The 20,100-nt window shown below is 38.5% G+C and overlaps 2 protein-coding genes across 11 annotated transcripts in view; one reads left to right on the top strand and one right to left on the bottom strand.

Moving 5' to 3' along the window:
- Window positions 1-1,716, top strand: part of LOC306850301 (adenylate cyclase type 2-like) — a 43,765-nt gene extending 42,049 nt beyond the window's left edge. For both annotated transcript variants that reach the window (XM_079385864.1, XM_079385865.1), the window contains one exon: window positions 129-1,716. In XM_079385864.1, coding sequence (XP_079241990.1) covers window positions 129-275 — 147 coding nt within the window. In that variant the 3' untranslated portion in view covers window positions 276-1,716. The remainder of the gene's footprint in view (window positions 1-128) is intronic.
- A 408-nt stretch (window positions 1,717-2,124) lies between these two features.
- On the bottom strand, window positions 2,125-19,681 carry LOC306850805 (bromodomain-containing protein 7-like). 9 transcript variants are annotated; one of them, XM_079386696.1, is made up of 17 exons: window positions 19,496-19,662; window positions 18,645-18,832; window positions 18,439-18,562; window positions 18,264-18,321; window positions 14,991-15,135; window positions 14,676-14,786; window positions 14,257-14,441; window positions 12,391-12,502; window positions 12,203-12,293; window positions 12,008-12,115; window positions 10,552-10,687; window positions 10,265-10,376; window positions 10,045-10,101; window positions 3,637-3,733; window positions 3,188-3,331; window positions 2,820-2,957; window positions 2,125-2,715 (listed from the first exon to the last, which is right to left on the bottom strand). In XM_079386696.1, exons 3-17 carry the CDS (start codon window positions 18,560-18,562, stop codon window positions 2,678-2,680), a joined length of 1,656 nt encoding a protein of 551 aa, XP_079242822.1. In that variant the 5' UTR covers window positions 18,645-18,832; window positions 19,496-19,662; the 3' UTR covers window positions 2,125-2,677. The 9 variants fall into 9 exon arrangements, with proteins under 9 accessions (XP_079242822.1, XP_079242815.1, XP_079242817.1 ...); XM_079386689.1 differs by having other exon boundaries at window positions 2,569-2,715; window positions 10,265-10,397; window positions 12,203-12,302; window positions 19,546-19,681; XM_079386691.1 differs by having other exon boundaries at window positions 2,569-2,715; window positions 12,203-12,302; window positions 19,546-19,681.
- Window positions 19,682-20,100: the final 419 nt, after the last annotated feature.

The following is a 20,100-nucleotide window of genomic DNA, read 5'->3' as shown; positions in this document are numbered from 1 at the left end:
ACTGAATCACTCTTACAGTACTTACCTTTCTAGATCCACTATGATAATGATTCTCTTCTCATTTTTAGATTTTCAAAATATCTTAAGTCACTAAAATAAATAAAATGGTGATCGTGCTTGTGTTGCAGGTGACAGAGGAGACGTCAGATGTCCTGCAGAAGCTGGGCTATTCATGTGAGTGTCGTGGCCTGATCAATGTGAAGGGCAAAGGAGAGCTCAAAACCTTCTTTGTGTGCACAGATTCCAGCAAACAGCAGGGCATCGGTCTGAGCTGAGAGCTTCATACACACACGTGCACATACACACAGACTCCGGAACATACACACAGAAAAGGGTTTAAATTTGTACCTTTTTGGGTACAACAGCTTGTCCCTGGAGCAGTACCCTTAAAAGGACATATTTGTACATATTTAGGGGTAAAAAAAAAAAAAAAAAGGTACATGTCCTTTTAAGGGTACTGCTCCAGGGACAAGCTGTTGTACCCAAAAAGGTACAAATTTAAACCCTTATTTTTCTGTGTGTATATGTAATCTCTTTGTTTTCATTTAAGAATGTTTTATTGCTACTGGATTTGTTTCTTTAGAGCATGTCTAAAGAACTGCACATTCTTTCTCTAACATGTTGGGAGTTTGTTTTGGCTGCATTTGGAGAACTGATAATCTCAGGCATACAGCAGCATATACATACACGCAACTCTCATGAACACAAGCCGATCCTCTTATGGCAAACAGACCACAGACAGTGGGTAACTGAGCTCGGTGAAGGAAAATACTGGTTCTCAGTATTGCTCTCAGACTTTCTGAGTACTGCTGTCATAGTGGGCTTGATCCTGTTGGATTTAGACTGATTTGGGATGACTGAGCTGGTTGGCCGGTTTTGGCCTCACACGCAGTCTCATTTGCGGCTCGCAGGCAGAGGGAACATGTGACCCACACAAACCCATCATCACAGATGAGCAGACGTTAAAATATCTAGAATTTCTTCAGTCATTTAAAATAATATGTATCTTATTATAAACCTTTCTGTCAACTTTTGGACCAACAAAATGGTGGATGCTATTTGTTGCTTGAATCTACATACTGCGGATGATTTTATTTTATTTTTTAGTTAGTTTTCTTTAAAAACAACTGCCAAGTGTTTTAAATGCCAAATATCGACAAGCAGTGTTGATTTGCTGTTGCCTTTGAGTTGAGATTGTGAATGCTGGAAATGAGCCTTCCTTAGCTTCATAACATGCTACTGACGAAAACTATTAAAAAATGTTTACATGTACCAGGAAAAAATATCAATGACTGAAATTCAATTAACTTTAAGTGAAAGTGTGCTTTCATCGCTTTCCCATCATCTCTCTTAGATCTTGACCAAATGGCTCTGTGGCTTCAATCATCTGATGTTGTAAATTCGCTACTGGATGTATTCATGCATCTTAGCTTGCATTGCAGTAAATTGATTTGCTCAGACAGTCTCTGCTTCTGTTCTGTGAGAATGCTTGGTGAAAGTGGGAAGTGTCTGATGAAGCCATAGGCATAAATGTTCGATAGAGATTGAAAATCGTATGCGCCTCTCTGGGTTTTCAGCCCTCTGAGTGTAACAGTGACTGAATTTACATGCTTTGAGATTCTGCGCTGATTTTCTGTACCGCAATGTTTGTGAGGAACGCCTGCCGTCTCCTCTGTTTTGTATGCATTGTTACAGAATAAATCATTTTACACTTTATATGCTTATAGCAAGTTAATTTATCACAGATTTATGATTTGTTGCCTTACCACAGGTCATTGTGAAACGTGAATCACCACGATTTCCCAGTGCTGCAAGGATAAGAACCTAACTGATGATCTCAGACTTGGAATATTACTTTTAATTTAAAATGTGTATTTGTAAATGTTTCTCATTGATGTTATATAAATCTGGCTTTGCCAAACATGAAGGCGATTAGAATTAACCATGAAACCTTTAGTTTGGCTTTAAATCAAAACATAAGTGCCGACACAACAACATTCAGAGGTCTTGGTTTCATTTCCTTTATGGTTTATATATAATTCTCCCAAAGCATGATAGGATTTGCGAATCTAGAAGAGAGAACAAGCCGCTGTCTGCTGCTCTCAAGTTAAATCTAGAATTTTCAAACCATTTCGTATTTTATTCAAACATTTACAAATGCTACTACTGTTCATTTACTCACCCTCACCTCATTACAACCACATAAGACCGACATTAGTCTTCAAAAAACAAAGTATAAACATTCAAACATACAGCACATCAAATATGGTAAATGGAAACTCCAGACATGTTGATGCATGAGAACAAGTGAGGTTTACCTTCACGTGTCACGCAAGTATGTATAAGCTTTATTCGCTATATTTGAAAAGCTTTGTATGTGCTTCTGTGATTAAAAGTGTTGGTTGTGTGGACTTTCAGTGGAAAGACAAAAATGATGAGAAAAAAAAAAAATCTTCATTTGTGTGCCGAAACATGAGGATGAGTAAATTGTCAATTTAAATTTTTGAGTGAACTATCCCTTGAAATGAACTGTTTATTTCTATATTACTTAGGAATGGAAACACAAAATGCTTAAAAAAGATGTTTATTTAATGAAACCGAAAAGTCAATTAGAAACAGCACCATTGAGGGATGACATGGAATAAGCAGAACCAATAGACTGCACTGATGGAGGATCTCAACACACTCCCTCCATGGGTTCAGTTATGTCTCCCACTGAAACACAGAAAACATGTTTATTTAGATAAATAGTTTCCTAAGCACTGTCATAAAAACTCATAAAAGACAAAGTGCTAAATATTTCTTGTGTTCAGTGTTACCTGTGGTCAGGTGTATGAACTGTGAGGTATGGATAGGTAGCGAGACACCCATGGCCTTTCTAATACCGTACACACTGCACACGTCACCAGGGGTCACCTGACTGGTCAGCTGGGCCAAGTTACCCGTAACTTTCTCCGCTGCAAGAAGGATGGTGGGGGTTAGAAGTTATCAAAATCTGCTTTTAAACAGCTGCTGAAACCCACAGATCTGTTAATGTGCAACAATACTGACTCACTAAAACTTTGGGAACTCATGAGCCAGGAAAAAAAAAACATCCCTTTCAGTAAGTGTTTGTCTAGTATCTGAATGAGTGAACGCAGTGAACCCATCATCATAGGTCATCTTTTGTGTTTGTGCGTTTACGTACCAAGCTGCAGCTCTTTAGCTGTAGGAGCCAGTAGGCAGATGATGTTTGGCGGCTGTTTAGCGCTCAATCTCTCTTTCTGAACCTTCTGCAGCTCCCTCAGCAACACTGTCGTCTCATCCAGCTTCTGCTGGAAATGCTCTGCTTCTAATGGAGGAAGAGGAATTTTTACTGAGATGAATCAGTCTGTTTAATAGGTTGGGAAAGGGATTTACATGTGTTATTGATGTGACACGTTCCATTCCACTGCTGAGAGAGGAGGATCATTCTGAATTCATTCAGCATAATACACATGAAAGATGCGTCTCCAGAAAATAGTTCATTAATAAACTGAAAAAAATAAATAAAAAAATGGGGCCTTGATTTCCATAGGGTTTGATCACACATAAAATGACTAAAAGAGATATATGATCCATATTTCAAACTAAACATTTTAATAATGGGCTTTTTACCTTCCGAGTTGAAGTTTTCAGGAAGCAGGTCAGGATTTAAACCCAAAGAACCAAGAGCCGTCACACTACCACCACTGCTGGGCTCTGACACAACAACCTACATGGACAAGCGTGAAAAGATGGGCATGGATTGAACATTATAAATGGTATTAGTAGGGATGCACCGAGTGTTCTACAGCCGAAATTGTTAATAAACGAATAAATTGTACCGAACAATGACGTGACGTGATCAAATAGAGGTGCGCACTAATGCAGCAAACACGTCGCTCTCTGCAGTGTGAAAGTATTTAAAACTGTCCGAGAAAGAAAGACGCAAAAATCATTACAAGCATGAAGCACCGACAGCGAGATACTGCTTGGTGCTGCATCTCATGTCTCCGATGAGAAGAGGAAGAGGTGGTTGTTGCTAGTTACTATGATGGCTGAAATCGAGAAATGGTCTCAAATGATTAGTAAATAAACTGCAGAATGTTATGTTTCTAATACACGCACGAATTGCATGTATTCAAACAGCGCCAGGGTTCAAAGTCCAAAGCGCAAGAAAAATCTGTGCTAAAACACTTTGCTCAGTAACATTTTTATAATTTATTTAAAGCCATGTGACAATGTGATACATGCGACAAACATCTTCCCAAATTCGTAATGAGAATCATTTAAATATCTACATGCTGTTGTTAACAAAAAGCAGCACTAAGATCTTCCTGCGGGTTTCTGCCAAAATAAAAACGAAGAAAAGGAACAACATTCATAAATGTTAGAATTGTAATTTTACTGTTGCTCTATAAAAAAATAAAAAAAATAAGACAATAATAATGATAATAATAATTACCCTGCAACAGCTCTATACATTTATTATAACATTCACACATCTCAAATTGGGATCTGTAATATATTCTAATGTTTTAAAAGAAGTCTCTTCTGCTCAGCAAGGCTGCATTTATTTGTACAGTAAAAAAATACATGCTTGATTCAAGAAGAGATTCTCAAAAATGGCCAAAAATATTCAGTTAAATTGTGCTTTGTTGGTATAATGTCTGATAGAATGTTAAAAAAATTCAGTGTTAAGTAAATATTTTTAAATTGTTGTTTTGTAATATTTTTTTATTTTATTTGAAAAGCAGGGCAAAACAGTAAAAAGCACATTTTGGCTATTTAAGTTATGCAATGGTGAAAAGAAAAATGGCAAAATAGGCCTACATGGGGGAAAATTTTAAATTCAATATATATGTTACAAAAGAAAGCTATTAGGATTGTTAAAAGTGTTGATTATTACGAACCAACAAATACATTGTTTATTAATTTACATGCATTCAAATTTGTAGATTTAGTTGATTTATTTACTTTACAGTTAATGTGCAAAGTTTATAATAATTTACTTCCAAATTGTATTCAGAGGCTGTTCAAAATAAGAGAAAGTCAGTATAATTATAGAGGATTGTATGTTCAAAAAAGTAAGGGCAAGAACTAACGCAAAAAGTAGGTGCTTATCTGTTAAAGGGCTAAATCTATGGAATAAATGTAATAAGGAACTAAAAGTATGTAATTCACTTTGCCAATTTAAGAAAATGTATAAAAATAAGGTGATAAACAATTATATGACTCAGTATTAATAAATTGTGGCTGTATTGTTAAAAAATTGAAGTAATAGCTGGAGTGTGTATTTTTATGTTTGTTTTGAATCATGTTTGTACATTTTGGGAAATGTTTTTGTAATATTGTTTATTTTGTGTTATTTAACTTAGTGAAAAGTGTCGCCCATTCAGTTATGTATAAAGGGTAGGCATAATAAGAAAAGCTTCTGCCTACACCTTTTTCGGTAACTATGTATTTTGATTTATTTTGTGAAAATTTGTCTGTGAGGACTGGAATAAAATTATTATCGATTGATTAAAAAAAAAAAAAATCCAAAAAAACGTATTCGGCCAGCTCAGCGTTTCGGCCAAGAATTTTCATTTCGGTGCATCCCTAGCTATTAGTGTCATTTTTGACCAAAGTTCCAATTTCTTTTCTTTTGAACGGTATTGTAGCTGTATGTTTATTTTTGCCATCAAGTGCATGGAAGGTGATTTTACTATTGTGAATTATATTACAGTCAGTGAAATTGTTGAAAGGCCCTTGTTGTTTCTAGACTGGACTACTGCAATGCTCTTCTGGCTGGTCTGCCATCAAACACAATCAAACCTCTACAAATGATTCAGAATGCAGCGGCACGACTGATCTTCAACGAGCCCAAAAGAGCGCATGTTACACCTCTCTTCATCTCCTTGCACTGGCTACCAGTGGCAGCTCGCATCAAGTTCAAGACACTGATGCTTGCGTACAGAACTACCACAGGCTCAGCACCCTCCTACTTCCACGCACTATTACGAACCTACATCCCCTCCAGAAGTTTGAGATCTGCTAGTGAGCGACGCCTTGTGATAACATCACAGAGAGGCTCAAAATCACTCTCCAGAACATTCTCGTTCACCATTCCTGGCTGGTGGAATAATCTTCCCACCCCTATCCGGAACGCTGGATTCCTGGCAATCTTCAAGCAACAACTGAAAACTCATCTCTTTCGGCAGTACTTGACTTCATCCTAAACTCAAAAAAAAAAATAAAAAAAATAAAAAAAACTTTCCCTCTATCTTTCTTTCCACTTACTAGCTTGTACTGATTTGAACAATGACTGAGACTTGGTGTTACGAGCACTTCCTCTGTCTGATTGCCTCTTCAAGATTAATCGCTTTTTGTATTCCCCAATTGTAAGTCGCTTTGGATAAAAGCGTCTGCCAAATGACTAAATGTAAATTGCATTCAGTTCAGTATTTGCACCTGTTACAAACAGAATTTATTATTGTTCATATGACAAATAAAATACATGGCTCTATTCACAATTAGTTATTTTAAATGTACTGACTGCCATATTATTTGTTAATTTCTCTTTCGTAGATTTTACAAAGCAGAATCAAACTTCTTTCAAATACCCCAAGGAACCAGCTTATTTATACACTCACCGGCCACTTTATTAGGTACATCTGTTCAATTGCTTGGTAACACAAATTGCTAATCAGCCAATCACAATGGCAGCGACTCAGGAAATTTAGGCATCTAGATGTGGTGAAGACGACTTGCTGAGGTTCAAACCGAGCATCAGAATGGGGAAAAAGGGGATTTAAGTGACTTTGAACGTGGAATGGTTGTTGGTGCCAGACGGGTTGGTCTGAGTATTTCAAAAACTGCTGATCTACTGGGATTTTCACACACAACCATCTCTAGGGTTTACAGAGAATGGTCCGAAAAAGAGAAAATATCCAGTAAGCGGCAGTTGTGTGAACGAAAATGCCTTGTTGATGTCAGAGGTCAGAGGAGAATGGGCAGACTGGTTAGAGAAGATAGAAAGGCAACAGTAACTCAAATAACCACTCGTCACAACCAAGGTATGCAGAATATCATCTCTGAACGCACAACACGTCGAACCCTGAAGCAGATGGGCTACAGCAGCAGAAGACCACACCGGGTACCGCTCCTGTCATCTAAGAACAGGAAACGGAGGCTACAATTCACACAGGCTCACCAAAAATGGAAGATTGGAAAAACGTTGCCTGGTCTGATGAGTCTCGATTTCTGCTGCAACATTCAGATGGTAGTGTCAGAATTTGGTGTAAAGAACATGAAAGCATGGATCCATCCTGCCTTGTCTCAACGGTTCAGGCTGGTGGTGGTGGTGTAATGGTGTGGGGGATATTTTCTTGGCACACTTTGGGCCCCTTAGTACCAATTTAGCATCGTTTAAACACCACAGCCTACCTGAGTATTGTTGCTGACCATGTCCATCCCTTTATGACTACAGTGTACCCATCTTCTGATGGCTACTTCCAGCAGGATAATGCACCATGCCACAAAGCTCAAATCATCTCAGACTGGTTTCTTGAACATGACAATGAGTTCACTTTACTCAAATGGCCTCCACAGTCACCAGATCTCAATCCAATAGAGCACTTTTGGGATGTGGTGGAACGGGAGATTGGCATCATGGATGTGCAGCCGACAAATCTGCAGCAACTGCGTGATGCTATCATGTCAATATGGACCAAAATCTCTGAGGAATGTTTCCAACACCTTGTTGAATCTATGCCACGAAGAATTAAGGCAGTTCTGAAGGCAAAAGGGGGTCCGACCCGGTACTAGCAAAGTGTACCTAATAAAGTGGCCAGTGTGTGTGTGTGTGTGTGTGCGCATGTTTATGTGGTTTATGAGGACACAAATTTGTATAAATGACATGGGTATGACAGAGGTATTACAATATATGAAGGTGGTTTATGAGGACACTGCCTATGTCCCCGTAATTCAAAAGGCTTAAAAAAAAAAACATACTAAATGGTGTTTTTTTGAAAATCTAAAAATGCACAAAGTCTCCTGTGAGGGCTAAGTTTAGGTGTAGGGTTGGTGTAGGGCAATAGCACACACAGTTTGTTCAGTATAAAAACCATTACGCCTATGGAGAGTCCCTATAAAACCAAAATATGTGTGTGTGCGTGTGTGTATGTGTATAAATACATACACATACATACATACATAGTGGGGCAAATAAGTATTTGATACACTGCCGATTTTTCAAGTTTTGTCACTTACAAAGAATGGAGAGATCTGTAATTTTCATCGTAGGTACACCTCAACTGTGAGAGACAGAATATAAAAAGAAAAATCTAGAAAAATCACATTGTATGATTTTTGAATAATTAATTTCCATTTTATTGCATGAAATAAGTATTTGATACAATAGAAAAATAGAACTTAATATTTCGTACAGAAACCTGTGTTTACAATTACAGAGGTCAGATGTTTCCTGTAGTTCTTGACCAGGTTTGCACACACTGCAGCAGGGATTTTGGCCCATTCCTCCATACAGGTCTTCTCCAGATCTTTCAGGTTTTGGGGCTGTCGCTGGGCAACACGGAGTTTCAGCTCCTTCCACAGATTTTCTATTGGGTTCAGGTCTGGAGACTGGCTAGGCCACTCTAGGACCTTGAAATGCTTCTTACCGAGCCACTCCTTAGTTGCCCTTGCTGTGTGTTTGGGGTCATTGTCATGCTGGAAGACCCAGCCACGACCCATCTTCAATGCTCTTACTGAGGGAAGGAGGTTGTTGCCCAAAATCTCGCGATACATGGCCCCATCCATCCTCCCCTCAATATGGTGCAGTCGTCCTGTCCCCTTTGCAGAAAAGCACCCCCAAACCAGGATGTTTCCACCCCCATGCTTCACGTTTGGGATGGTGTTCTTGGGATTGTACTCATCATTCTTCCTCCAAACACGGCAAGTGTAGTCCTGTAGCCCATCCCAGCCTTGTCCCTAGTGTCCATAGACAGCTCTTTGGTCTTGCCCATAGTGGAGAGGTATTTTTAGATTCTGTCTCTCACAGTTGAGGTGTACCTACGATGAAAATTACAGATCTCGCCATTCTTTGTAAGTGGGAAAACTTGAAAAATCGGCAGTGTATCAAATACTTATTTGCCCCACTGTGTGCGTGCGTGCGTGCATATATATATATATATATATATATATATATATATATATATATTAGTATATGTAAGCTGGTTCCTTGTGGTATTTGAAAGAAGTTTGATTGCTGACCTGAAAGCTGATGTATAATAAATAAGCTTTATTTATTTTACTGAGAAAATATTGAGAAAATCGCTGTCCAAGTGAAGTTCTTAGTAATGCATATTATTAATCAAAAATTAAGTTTTAATATTTATGGCAGGAAATTTACAAAATATCTTCATGGAACATGATCTTTACTTAATATCCTCATTTTTGGCAAAGGAAAAATGTATCATTTTGACCCATAAAATATATTGTTGGCTATTGCTACAAATATACTCGTGCGACTTATGACTGGTTTTCTGGTCCAGGGTCGCATTTAGAACATCTGGTTGGGAATCACTAGATAAAATCCCTCTTGTTCTTTCTTCAACCCAGCTATCTTGGCTAGTGGATAATACATTGTTTTAACCTATACTATATGTGAAATGTGGACGGCTAAAAACAGTGTTTAACAGTAGCACCACCCTGCTAAGGTATGCTAGCAGAACCACAGTCAAAGACGGCCTTCCACACACGGACTAATGCTACAGTATGTTTAAAGACGACTCATGCTTACCTTTCCCTCTATGTCTACAGCACCCTCACACACACGCAAAGATTAGTGTGAGTGAAGGAGGAAGTCAAAAAATATTCTCTCCATTAGTGTGAAAGTTGTTTGGTGTTGTTGACACAGCTGCTGCAGAGCAGAGAGCCTGCGGTTCTGACGCTGCCGTTAAATAGCAGGTTTGTGTCTTTACTACCACACAAGTGAGCTGTACACTAGTATGCACTTATAGACATTTGAAATGTTATTTTCTGAGGACATGAGCATTTTACCTCAGCATCATCTGTTGCGTGTACTTTCTCAGCAGGCTCCTCCATTGGCAGATTATCCTGAGGAGAACAAAAATCATCCTATCAAGACCAGAAATAATCAAGAGTAAGCTGCCCAGCTGAAAAGAATTCAAACTAGATATTACGCAGTATATAATTTAAGTGGTATATCATGCATTCATTTTGGCATGCTGATGAATAAATGGGTAGTGAGGTTTCTTACTGTTTCTGTCTCTTTCAGCTGTCTTGAGTGCTCCCCACTGGTCAAAGCGTCCAAGACATTATCTGCCAACTTGCTCATGTGTTCCTCGGATTTAGCCAGGAAATCTGCAATGCTACACATAAACGCATCCAAACTACATTTGTGGAACACAAGGGGAACGGTGGAAGGGTGTGAATCAGGGCTTTATTGTTTGAGAGGTTCACAAAACCACACAAATGCATGTGGCTTAGTCATCTAAAACCGATCAATGGATACATTTCATTAAATGGCTGATTCTATACACACACCTTTCAGATTCTGTCTGACTGTTGTCCTCTCCATATAAGGAGTAAATGAGATCAGAGTCCTCTTTGTTGATATTGGCAAAACTGGAGTCATATGTAGGTGCGTATGAGCTGAATGGGCAGTAATTCATATAGGCAACTGCAAAGAAAGAGAAAGAGGGGCATGTGTGCCTTTTACTTATTCAATGAACTTCAGATTGAGTCCTGTAATAGTAGAACATTTCTGCCAAAGCAAGCAGTTAGACTGAAAGGAAGGACTGAACACAGACTTAAGCTCTAGTTCTCAAGGCCTAGTTTGGTTTCCAAAACTTATTTTAATCCATGGGTACTTTTAGTTTCTGTAAATTAAAACTTACTAAAATAATTAAAATTAAAATGATGAAATTTCAATATTTAAGAAAAACTTAGGAGCAGAATGTTCTTCAGGGTTCCCACTCTTTTTAATAATTGCTTGTGATTTACTGGATAAAGACTAAAGATTTTTTTTTTTTTATTCTAATTGATCAAATAATTAGGAGCTTGGTATAAATTATATTTATTAAAAAAATGCCCATGGCTTTTTAAGATTTTCTTAAATTACACAACATTTCCAGGTCTCAAAAATCAGTTTTAAAAATAGGCTGCCTCATATATCCAGGTTTTTCAAGACTGTGGAAAGCCGGGTTCTTTAAAAGGAAATAAGGGGTGAAATAAACCATTTGATGTTTTAGGTGTTTTAGCTGATTTTAATGCTAGTTTTGTCTTGAGGCCCCCTGGTTAAGCACTATTAATGACGATGGTCTAAATGTACTATCCATTCCAAAACAGTCACTTCTGAAGCTGCATGGTACCATTCTTTAACTTCACTCTAAACTTTAAACTCAATTTTCTTTATCAAACAGCTTTTTACATTTTGAAAATATGAAAGGATACGAGAAACTCTCATGGAAAACTCAGCAGGATGCTGTTAAAGGATGCCAAATCTTAACGTTCTGACTTCTTAAATGGAAGGCTATGATATATGTTTGCCTAATCCTGAATGTTTTGAGGTATCATTCATATCAGTAGCATGGTGTGGAACAAATGGCACTCAGAAGTCTAATACTCAGGGTAAAAATATGAAAAATAACAAGCACCACAGATAACTAACAGATTAAAAAAAATACAGATGAGTAGGAACTTAAGTCCACTGATTCAGCAGTGATTTTTTTCCTATTGACAGCAGGAACAATTGGATTTTTCTGGCACATAATATTACATTCCTCTGGCAGTTGAACTATGGGTTTTCAAACAGAGATTATAAGGCACCCCTCCCATGATCTTCTCCACATGACCGAAGGCAAGTAAGGACAGTTTTTCCATGAAGTTGTTTTTCCACGAAAATGAATACGAGTACTGGTTTAACAGAGCGGTTGAGACTGATACACAGACGTGAGATTCAACTGGTGGGACAATGAATGGAGAGTTAATATATATTTACCTGGAGTGACCATGTTTCTCTTGTCCTCTTTGAAACCCTGAAGGGTGTTGATTCCCGTCTGCAGTCTACCTCCCATCATGCACAATTTGACTGGGCAGTATCCTGGATCTAACATGGAAACATAATGAACTGTAGACTTTCATTGTACATATGCCTAACATTTGCTTGATTTCTTGAACTCTCATTGTCACAAACCTCCAGCACTCAGGTCGGCGGGGTTCAGAATGCCTAGAGTGGTTGAACCATCAGACTTCCTCCTCTCAAACTCCAGCTGTGCATAAAAACCCTTCATCCACTGTTATCTGACATCCTCAGTGAATGATCTCACATTTGAGGGATGTACAATAATACATGATTAATCATATCTGGTCTTGTACTCTTACCTCACACTGCAGGCTTCTGTTTGAGAGTTTCCCTTCAGATTCCTCAATGATCTTCTTGATCTCCTCCTGGTCTTTCTCTGCTTGGCTCTTAGCATCATCTTTACTGTCCCTGCTACACAAACATTGCACGCATTGATGCAATTCTGAATATATACCCCTTCAAAGTGAATAACTCCCCCACATATGAGCCACATTATTCCTCTAACGAATTCCAATTCCAATTAACTCTGAATTCAGAGCAGCGATTGGATATGAGTAATGTCATGTTGAATAATATATCAATGTGTGGTCCATTCTCAAGCCGCTACCCAACCCAGTGGAGTAGTGTGCAGGAAGATGATTCATCCTCTCTGAAGAGCTACAAAGTGTGTGTGTTTAAAGAGAGTGTAGCTCGTGCGCTACAGATGGCCTACAAGTCACATCATGTTTAAGCATTCCAAGACTCTTGGTCACTGCAGCAGCCAAGCCGATTTACGTAGGCAAGCAACAAAATGAGAGAGTGAAATAAAGAAAGCCAGCAAACACCCCGGCAACATCCTGGAATGTCTCACTGGCTTGAATACAGTAGCAGAAGCCCTGAATGCAGTTACAAAGCCATTGTGAATTACTGCATAGTTAGAAAACACACAACAAATGGTGAAAGGAAGCATTTGATCATTCATTTTAATAATTTTACTGACTGTATCACTCATTTATGTACAGTCACACTCCTTTTTCCAGGCAGACATGATAGGCTACCAGGATAAATAATGACTGGAATCAATTCTCTGTAATGGCAGCCAATTAATATCCATGAAACGGGTCTGAAATTAACCTTTTCTTATTATTTTGTCATTTTTAAAGCAAATGTCCCATTTTTCACCACTGTGGCATTTAATTGATTAAAAACACAGTAAAAACAGAAATATTGTGAAATATTAATGTAATAACATTTCTATTTTAATGTATTTTAAAATGGTTTGTTCCTGTGAAAAAAGCTATTTCAGCAGCTATTACTCCAGTCTTCAGTGTAACATTATCCTTTAGAAATTATTTGAATATGATGACTTATTTATTTTGAATTTGTTTTGAGAAACAGGACAGATCATAAGTCTCTTACAGCATCAGATACTGATCCAGTCTCCACTGCACCCATCAAAATATGAAGACAACCCAATCTGATTTTTATTTTTGAATATATATTTGTTTTGGTGTCCTAATGCAGGGAATAATTCAGATATGTGTTTTCACGTGGAGAAAAAGAAAACACACCCTCTAGAATGCCTACATTTTGTTTAAGATAAAAGGTGTTGTATGACACGTCAAGACAGATGTTTTCACATGTTGTGTGTCTTTTATTTGCTTAGATCAACAGCAGACTTTCGTTCTTAATCTGTGTAATGTTCAAGTTAAAAAGTAACCGGCCAAATGGCAAAAAAACTGGTCAAAATTTTATTCACATTAAGCAGTTGGCAAGTATGTTATATATCCTCCCTGTGGTTAATATAAAACATTAAGAATTCTTCTTTAAAAAAAATAGAAAGAAATGTAATTGTTCAATTTTCCATGCAACCTAAGGATCAATCTAACTGGAAGGAAATTTCTCCAAATCCTCAACTCAGATGACCATTGACAATAAGGAAGGATTAAGGCCTGTTCACAACAAGAACATTAAATATAACCAGAAATTTGCTATTTATTTGACAGAGTTTAGCTCTAACACACTTGCCTGGAAGTTCCAAGAGAATTAGCTGGTTCAGGTGTGTTCAATTAGGGTTGGAGCTAAACTTTGCAGGTCAGAGGCCCTCCATGAACAAGTTTGGGCACCCCTGTTCTAGACAAACTAGTCCTAGATAATAAGCAAAAAAACTGAAACATTATTCATACCTTGGTGTATCTTTGTTCCCGACACGGGGTGATTGGGAGTTGTCACTTGTGTCCATAATAGATGAGTTCTCTTTGGCAGCGTCTGATGTCCCGCCCTCATCCTCTCCATCCTCTGCTGAATGACTGCTGGATGTCTGCAGGCCAGCCATGAACTCTATGCTCTGTTTTAAACTGTCCAGTCTCTCCTAAAAGCACACACATTGCTAAATTCCATGTGTGCAAGATTTCCAACTTTGCCAGTCTGATAGGTTTGAATGGGTATAACTGAAGAGGTAAAACTTTATTCCAACCACACTAGCAATATGATCATATTGTACACAGCACACCAGTGCCCTCTGCTGTGAAAACACATACCTACTAAATACTTTCTAAATGTAATACAAGTTCCGATACAATTGTTCAGGATTTTCCCAACTCACCGTGCTCAAGATCTTCATTACAGAGTGATGGAGTTTCTTTGCGGCTTTGTAGTAAATCGTCTCTGGTTTGTTGTAGATCATAGCATTCTCACACATCACTTTGAAATCCAGCTGTGGGGAGAACAGTACAGAATAGTCAACTATTTTGTCAAAATGAACAAGACATATTTTCATCTAAATGACCATCAATATTCAAATGTTCTATGACTAATTCAAATCTTCTACCCTCTGCAAATTAAAGCAGCTGGCATATTCAATCATTCAACTACTTAGTACCAGTCTGTGTCCTGGTAACAGCTGTGATGATCATATTACCTTGAGCTCCTCAAGTGACTGGTATTGCTCTTTCTTCACTTTCTCCTTCATAGTGCTGAAGTCCATGGGTCTCTTTATAATGAGAGAGTACCCTGGAGCGATCAGGTCAGTCACAGGAAATGAGAAGAATGCACTTGGGTCCTTCCTGTAATAAACAGCAGCCAACAGCGTTCGGTTTTCATTCGCAGTAATTATAGACAGGATTATGATCATAAGCCACAGGGATATAAGACCCACAACACAGGTCCGATAAGGTACTCCAATAAAGACTACTTTTGCAGGTCATTTGTGTTAGAGAACAGTTTCAAAGTTATACAGGTGCATCTCAATAAATTAGAATGTCGTGAAAAAGTTCATTTTTTCTTGTAAGTTATTTCAAAAAGTGAAACTTTCATATATTTTAGATTCATTGCATGTGAAGTAAAACATTTCAAAAGTTTTTTTGTTTTAATTTTGATGATTAGAGCTTACAGCTGATGAAAGTCAAAAATCAGTATCTCAAAATATTAGAATATTTACATTTGAGTTTCAATTAATGACCATCACTACAATATAAATTCTGGGTATCTCTTTAAAATCACAATAATGGAGAAGACTGCTGACTTGACAGTGATCCAGAAGACGAACATTGACGCCCTCCACAAAGAGTGTAAGTCACAGAGGGTCATTACTGAAAGGGGTGGCTGTTCACAGAGTGCTGTATCAAAGCATATTAAATGTAAAGTTGACTGGAAGGAAGAAATTGGGTAGGAAAAGGTGCACAAGCAACAGGAATGACCGCAAGCTTGAGAATACTGTCAAGCAAAGCTGATTCAAACACTTGGGAGAGCTTCACAAGGAGTGGACTGAAGCTGGAGTCAGTGCATCAAGAGCCACCAGCTCAGACGTCTTCAGGAAAAGAGCTGCCAAGCCACTTCTGAACCAGAGACAACGTCAGAAGAGTCTTACCTGGGCTATGGAGAAAAAGAACTGGACTGTTGCTCAGTGGTCCAAAGTCCTCTTTTCAGATGAAAGTAAATTTAGCATTTCATTTGGAAATCAAGGTCCCAGAGTCTGGAGGAAGAGTGGAGAGGCACAGAATCCATGTTGCTTGAAGTCCAGTGTGAAGTTTCCACAGTCAGTGATGATTTGGGCTGCCATGTCATCTGCTGGTGTTGGTCCATTGTGTTTTCTGAAGTCCACAGTCAACGCAGCCATCTACCAGGAGATTTTAGAGCACTTCATGCTTCCTTCTGCTGACAAGCTTTATGGAGATGCTGATTTCATTTTCCAGCAGGACTTGGCACCTGCCCACACTGCCAAAGGTACCAAAAGCTGGTTCAATGACCATGGTGTTACTGTGCTTGATTGGCCAGTAAACTCACCTTACCTGAACCCCATAGAGAATCTATGGGGTACTGTCAAGAGGAAGATGAGAGACCTGGAAGCCTGAAGAAATTATCAGTCTATAACTTTAATGGTAGGTTTATTTAAACAGTGAGAGACAGAATAACAAATAAATCCAGAAAAACGCATTTCAAAAAAGTTATAATTTGATTTGCATTTTTATGAGTGAAATAAGTACTTGATCTCCTATAAATCAGTAAGATTTCTGGCTCCCAGTAGTTTTTTATGCAGGTAACGAGGCTGAGATTAGGAGCATTCCCTTTAAGAGAGTGCTGCTAATCTCTGCTCGTTACATGTATGAAAGACACCTGTCCACCGAAGCAATCAATCAATCAGATTCCAAACTCTCCACCATGGCCAAGACCAAAGAGCTGTCCAAGGCTACAAGACCATCGCCAAGCAGCTTGGTGAGAAGGTGACAACAGTTGGTGTGATTATTCGCAAATGGAAGAAACACAAAATAACTGCCAATCTCCCTCGGACTGGGGCTCCATGCAAGATCTCACCTCGTGAAGTTTCAATGATCATGAGAACGGTGAGGAATCAGCCCAGAACTACACGGGAGGATCTTGTTAATGATCTCAAGGCAGCTGGGACCATAGTCACCAAGAAAACAATTGGTAACACACCACGCCATAAAGGACTGAAATCCTACAGCACCCACAAGGTCCCCCTGCTCAAGAAAGCACATGTACAGGCCCGTCTGAAGTCTGCCAATGAACATCTGAATGATTCAGAGGAGAACTGGGTGAAAGTGTTGTGGTCAGATGAGACCAAAATGGAGCTCTTTGGCATCAACTCAACTCGCTGTGTTTGGAGGAGGAGGAATGCTGCCTATGACCCCAAGAACACCATCAAACATGGAGGTGGAAACGTTATGTTTTGGGGGTGTTTTTCTGCTAAGGGGACAGGACAACTGCACCGCATCAAAGGGATGATGGACGGGGCCATGTAACCGTCAAGGCCAGGGCATTAAAAATGGGTCGTGGATGGGTTTTCCAGCATGACAATAACCCTAAATACATGGCCAAGGCAACAAAGGAGTGGCTCAAGAAGCAGCACATTAAGGTCCTGGAGTGGCCTAGCCAGTCTCCAGACCTTAATCCTATAGAAAATCTGTAAAGGGAGCTGAAGGTTCGAGTTGCCAAATGTCGAGTTGCCTTAATGACTTGGAGAGGATCTGCAAAGAGGAGTGGGACAAAATCCCTCCTGAGATGTGTGTAAACCTGGTGGCCAACTACAAGAAACGTCTGACCTCTGTGATTGCCAACAAGGGTTTTGCCACCAAGTACTAAGTCATGTTTTGCAAAGGGGTCAAATATTTATTTAACTTTTTTTTTAATGAGTTTTTCTGGATTTCTTTTGTTGTTATTCCGTCTCTCACTGTTCAAATAAACCTACCATTAAAATTATAGACTGATCATTGCTTTGTCAATGGGCAAATTTACAAAATCAGCAGGGATCATATTTTTTTTTCCCCCACTGTAGCCTATACACTGCTATTCACATCCTATAAAGATGTGTATAATGTTACAAATTATTTATATTTCAAATAAAAATGCTGTTCTTTTAAACTTTTTATTCACCAAAGAATTAAAAAGAATGTATTAAAAGAAATGTATCATGTTTTCCACAGAAATGACTTGCTATTAAGCAGAATAACAGTTTCCCACATTGACAATACTAATAAACGCTTCTTATACAGCCAATTAGATTAATTTCTGAAGGATCATGTGACACTGGAGTAATGGGTGCTGAAAACTTAGCTTTGCCAAACACAAAGACTTATCAACTTCAAAATCTTTGAATATCAGTGCACATTAGTTACATATGAATCTACAACCGGTTTAAACAGATTGTCCACAGGTTAGCAATGTTCAGTCCTACCTCTGGAGTTGTCGGATGAGCTGACTCAGAGCTTCCTGTAGAGGCGTCTGCTCTTTTTCTGAGGAATTACAAAAGCCATAATAATCAACAGATAATCAGCACAAGCACACAGTCCCTCAAAACAACATCATTAAAATAGATCAGTTCTAAACCATGAAAGGGTGCGCAGCTCTACCTTCCGTTTTGCCAAGTGAGGGGGTGAGGGACTTGTCCTGGGAAACATCGGAGCGAGCAGGAGTTCTGCTCTGCTCATCCCAGTCTGGATGCACAGAGTCTGGGCCCTTCCTTTTTTTGGTCATCTATAACACATAACATTGATTAGGATGTAGTTAGCAAGTAAACAAAAAAAGTAAAGCACAAAACACAGTATTCATATCTCACCTTTTTCTTTTTGTCAATCGGTGACAATGGAGGACTGGCTCTGTCCTTCTCGTCCTTCTTTTTCTTCTTCTTCTTCTTGTCTTTGTGTTTGTCGTAATCTACAGAGTCATCATAAACACTCTCGAGGCTAGGGCTGCCTGTGGTGACCTCATTCCCAGCCACTTTCAACACCAGCTTCAGTGGACGCTCTGAAAGGCCAGATACACAAGTGAGTTGCTTAATGTCAATATTGTAATTTAATACAATTATATAATATTGTAATACTGTCCAGTTCATTACCAAAATTTATAAACGAAATCTGAATTGAACAGCTGGTATATCCTGTCTCTTTTTTCTGGCTTTTGTTACAAAAAAACAGCTAGGAAAATCTTTGTTGTACAAAATAATTTATTTTAATATGATATAAGAACAACTAATTGCCTCTTTTGAGAGGAACTAACGTACTCTTCTCACAAACTACTGTATGTATCAGAGTTTGAAATATCATCTTTTAAACCCACATAAATTAAAATAATTAAAATAATTAAGGTTTATTACAGTTCGTGATGCTCAATGTATTTTCATCTGGTTCTACTAGGAATTATATTTAAGACATTTATGGAAAAGAACCTAAAGCTAATTCTGATGCTGACTTCACTAAACTGATGTTTTAACCAACAGCTGCTTGTTTTCCGAAGAAAAAGAAATGTTAGCCAGCTTGTTAGCCTTCAAATAAATCTAATGAGAAAACACATATTAGTCAATATAAACCCGCTCAAATCGGAACAATTACTGTAATCACATCACGTTGTGGACATGTAATACCAGACTGCTAAGTTACTCATTCACTGACAGCAGAGTTTATAATGTACCTTAAAGCAGGATTTCAGTCAAATATTCTCCAGCACGGTGAGTGACCTACCGTCGTGTGTGTGCTTCTCTGATTTGTGTTTCTTGTGCTTTTTGCCCATAATTTAAAGTGAAGCTGGCTGTTCAGTCAGGTCAGTGCTTGACCAGTCTGCTCTCTTTGTTTTGTGTCGGTTTGTGTTGTTCAGAGCGCCTCTTACGGAGCTACAGGAGTCAAAGAGCGGCGCCTAGTGCTCGGCGGTGTGAACTACAGTCATCTCGCTATGAAAACTGTCCGTCTTCATTTGTCTCCGACTGCAGCTCAATAAACAGTTAAATATAATATGACAGAGTTAAAATATAAATGTTTATATATTTGTTTATATATATATATAACAAAGGGGAAAAAAGCCATTGAAATACTAATTAATACCACTAAGAGGCACCATTGTTAAACATTCAGAACATCAGCGTCCCACCCACAATAGACTGCTAAGAGCGTTTTTAATACTGTGACAACTAGCAAGCAAACGACATTTGGATATCAAAATAGTGCTCCATTATAATTTAATTGTTGCAAAGAGTAATTGTTTTACATAATGTGCCACAGCATACTGAGGCATCATATTCA

The sequence above is a fragment of the Barbus barbus genome (genome assembly GCF_936440315.1).
Source record: "Barbus barbus genome assembly, chromosome: 1".
In the NCBI taxonomy this organism is placed as follows: domain Eukaryota; kingdom Metazoa; phylum Chordata; class Actinopteri; order Cypriniformes; family Cyprinidae; genus Barbus; species Barbus barbus.
This window is presented reverse-complemented; position numbering and strand designations above follow the sequence as displayed.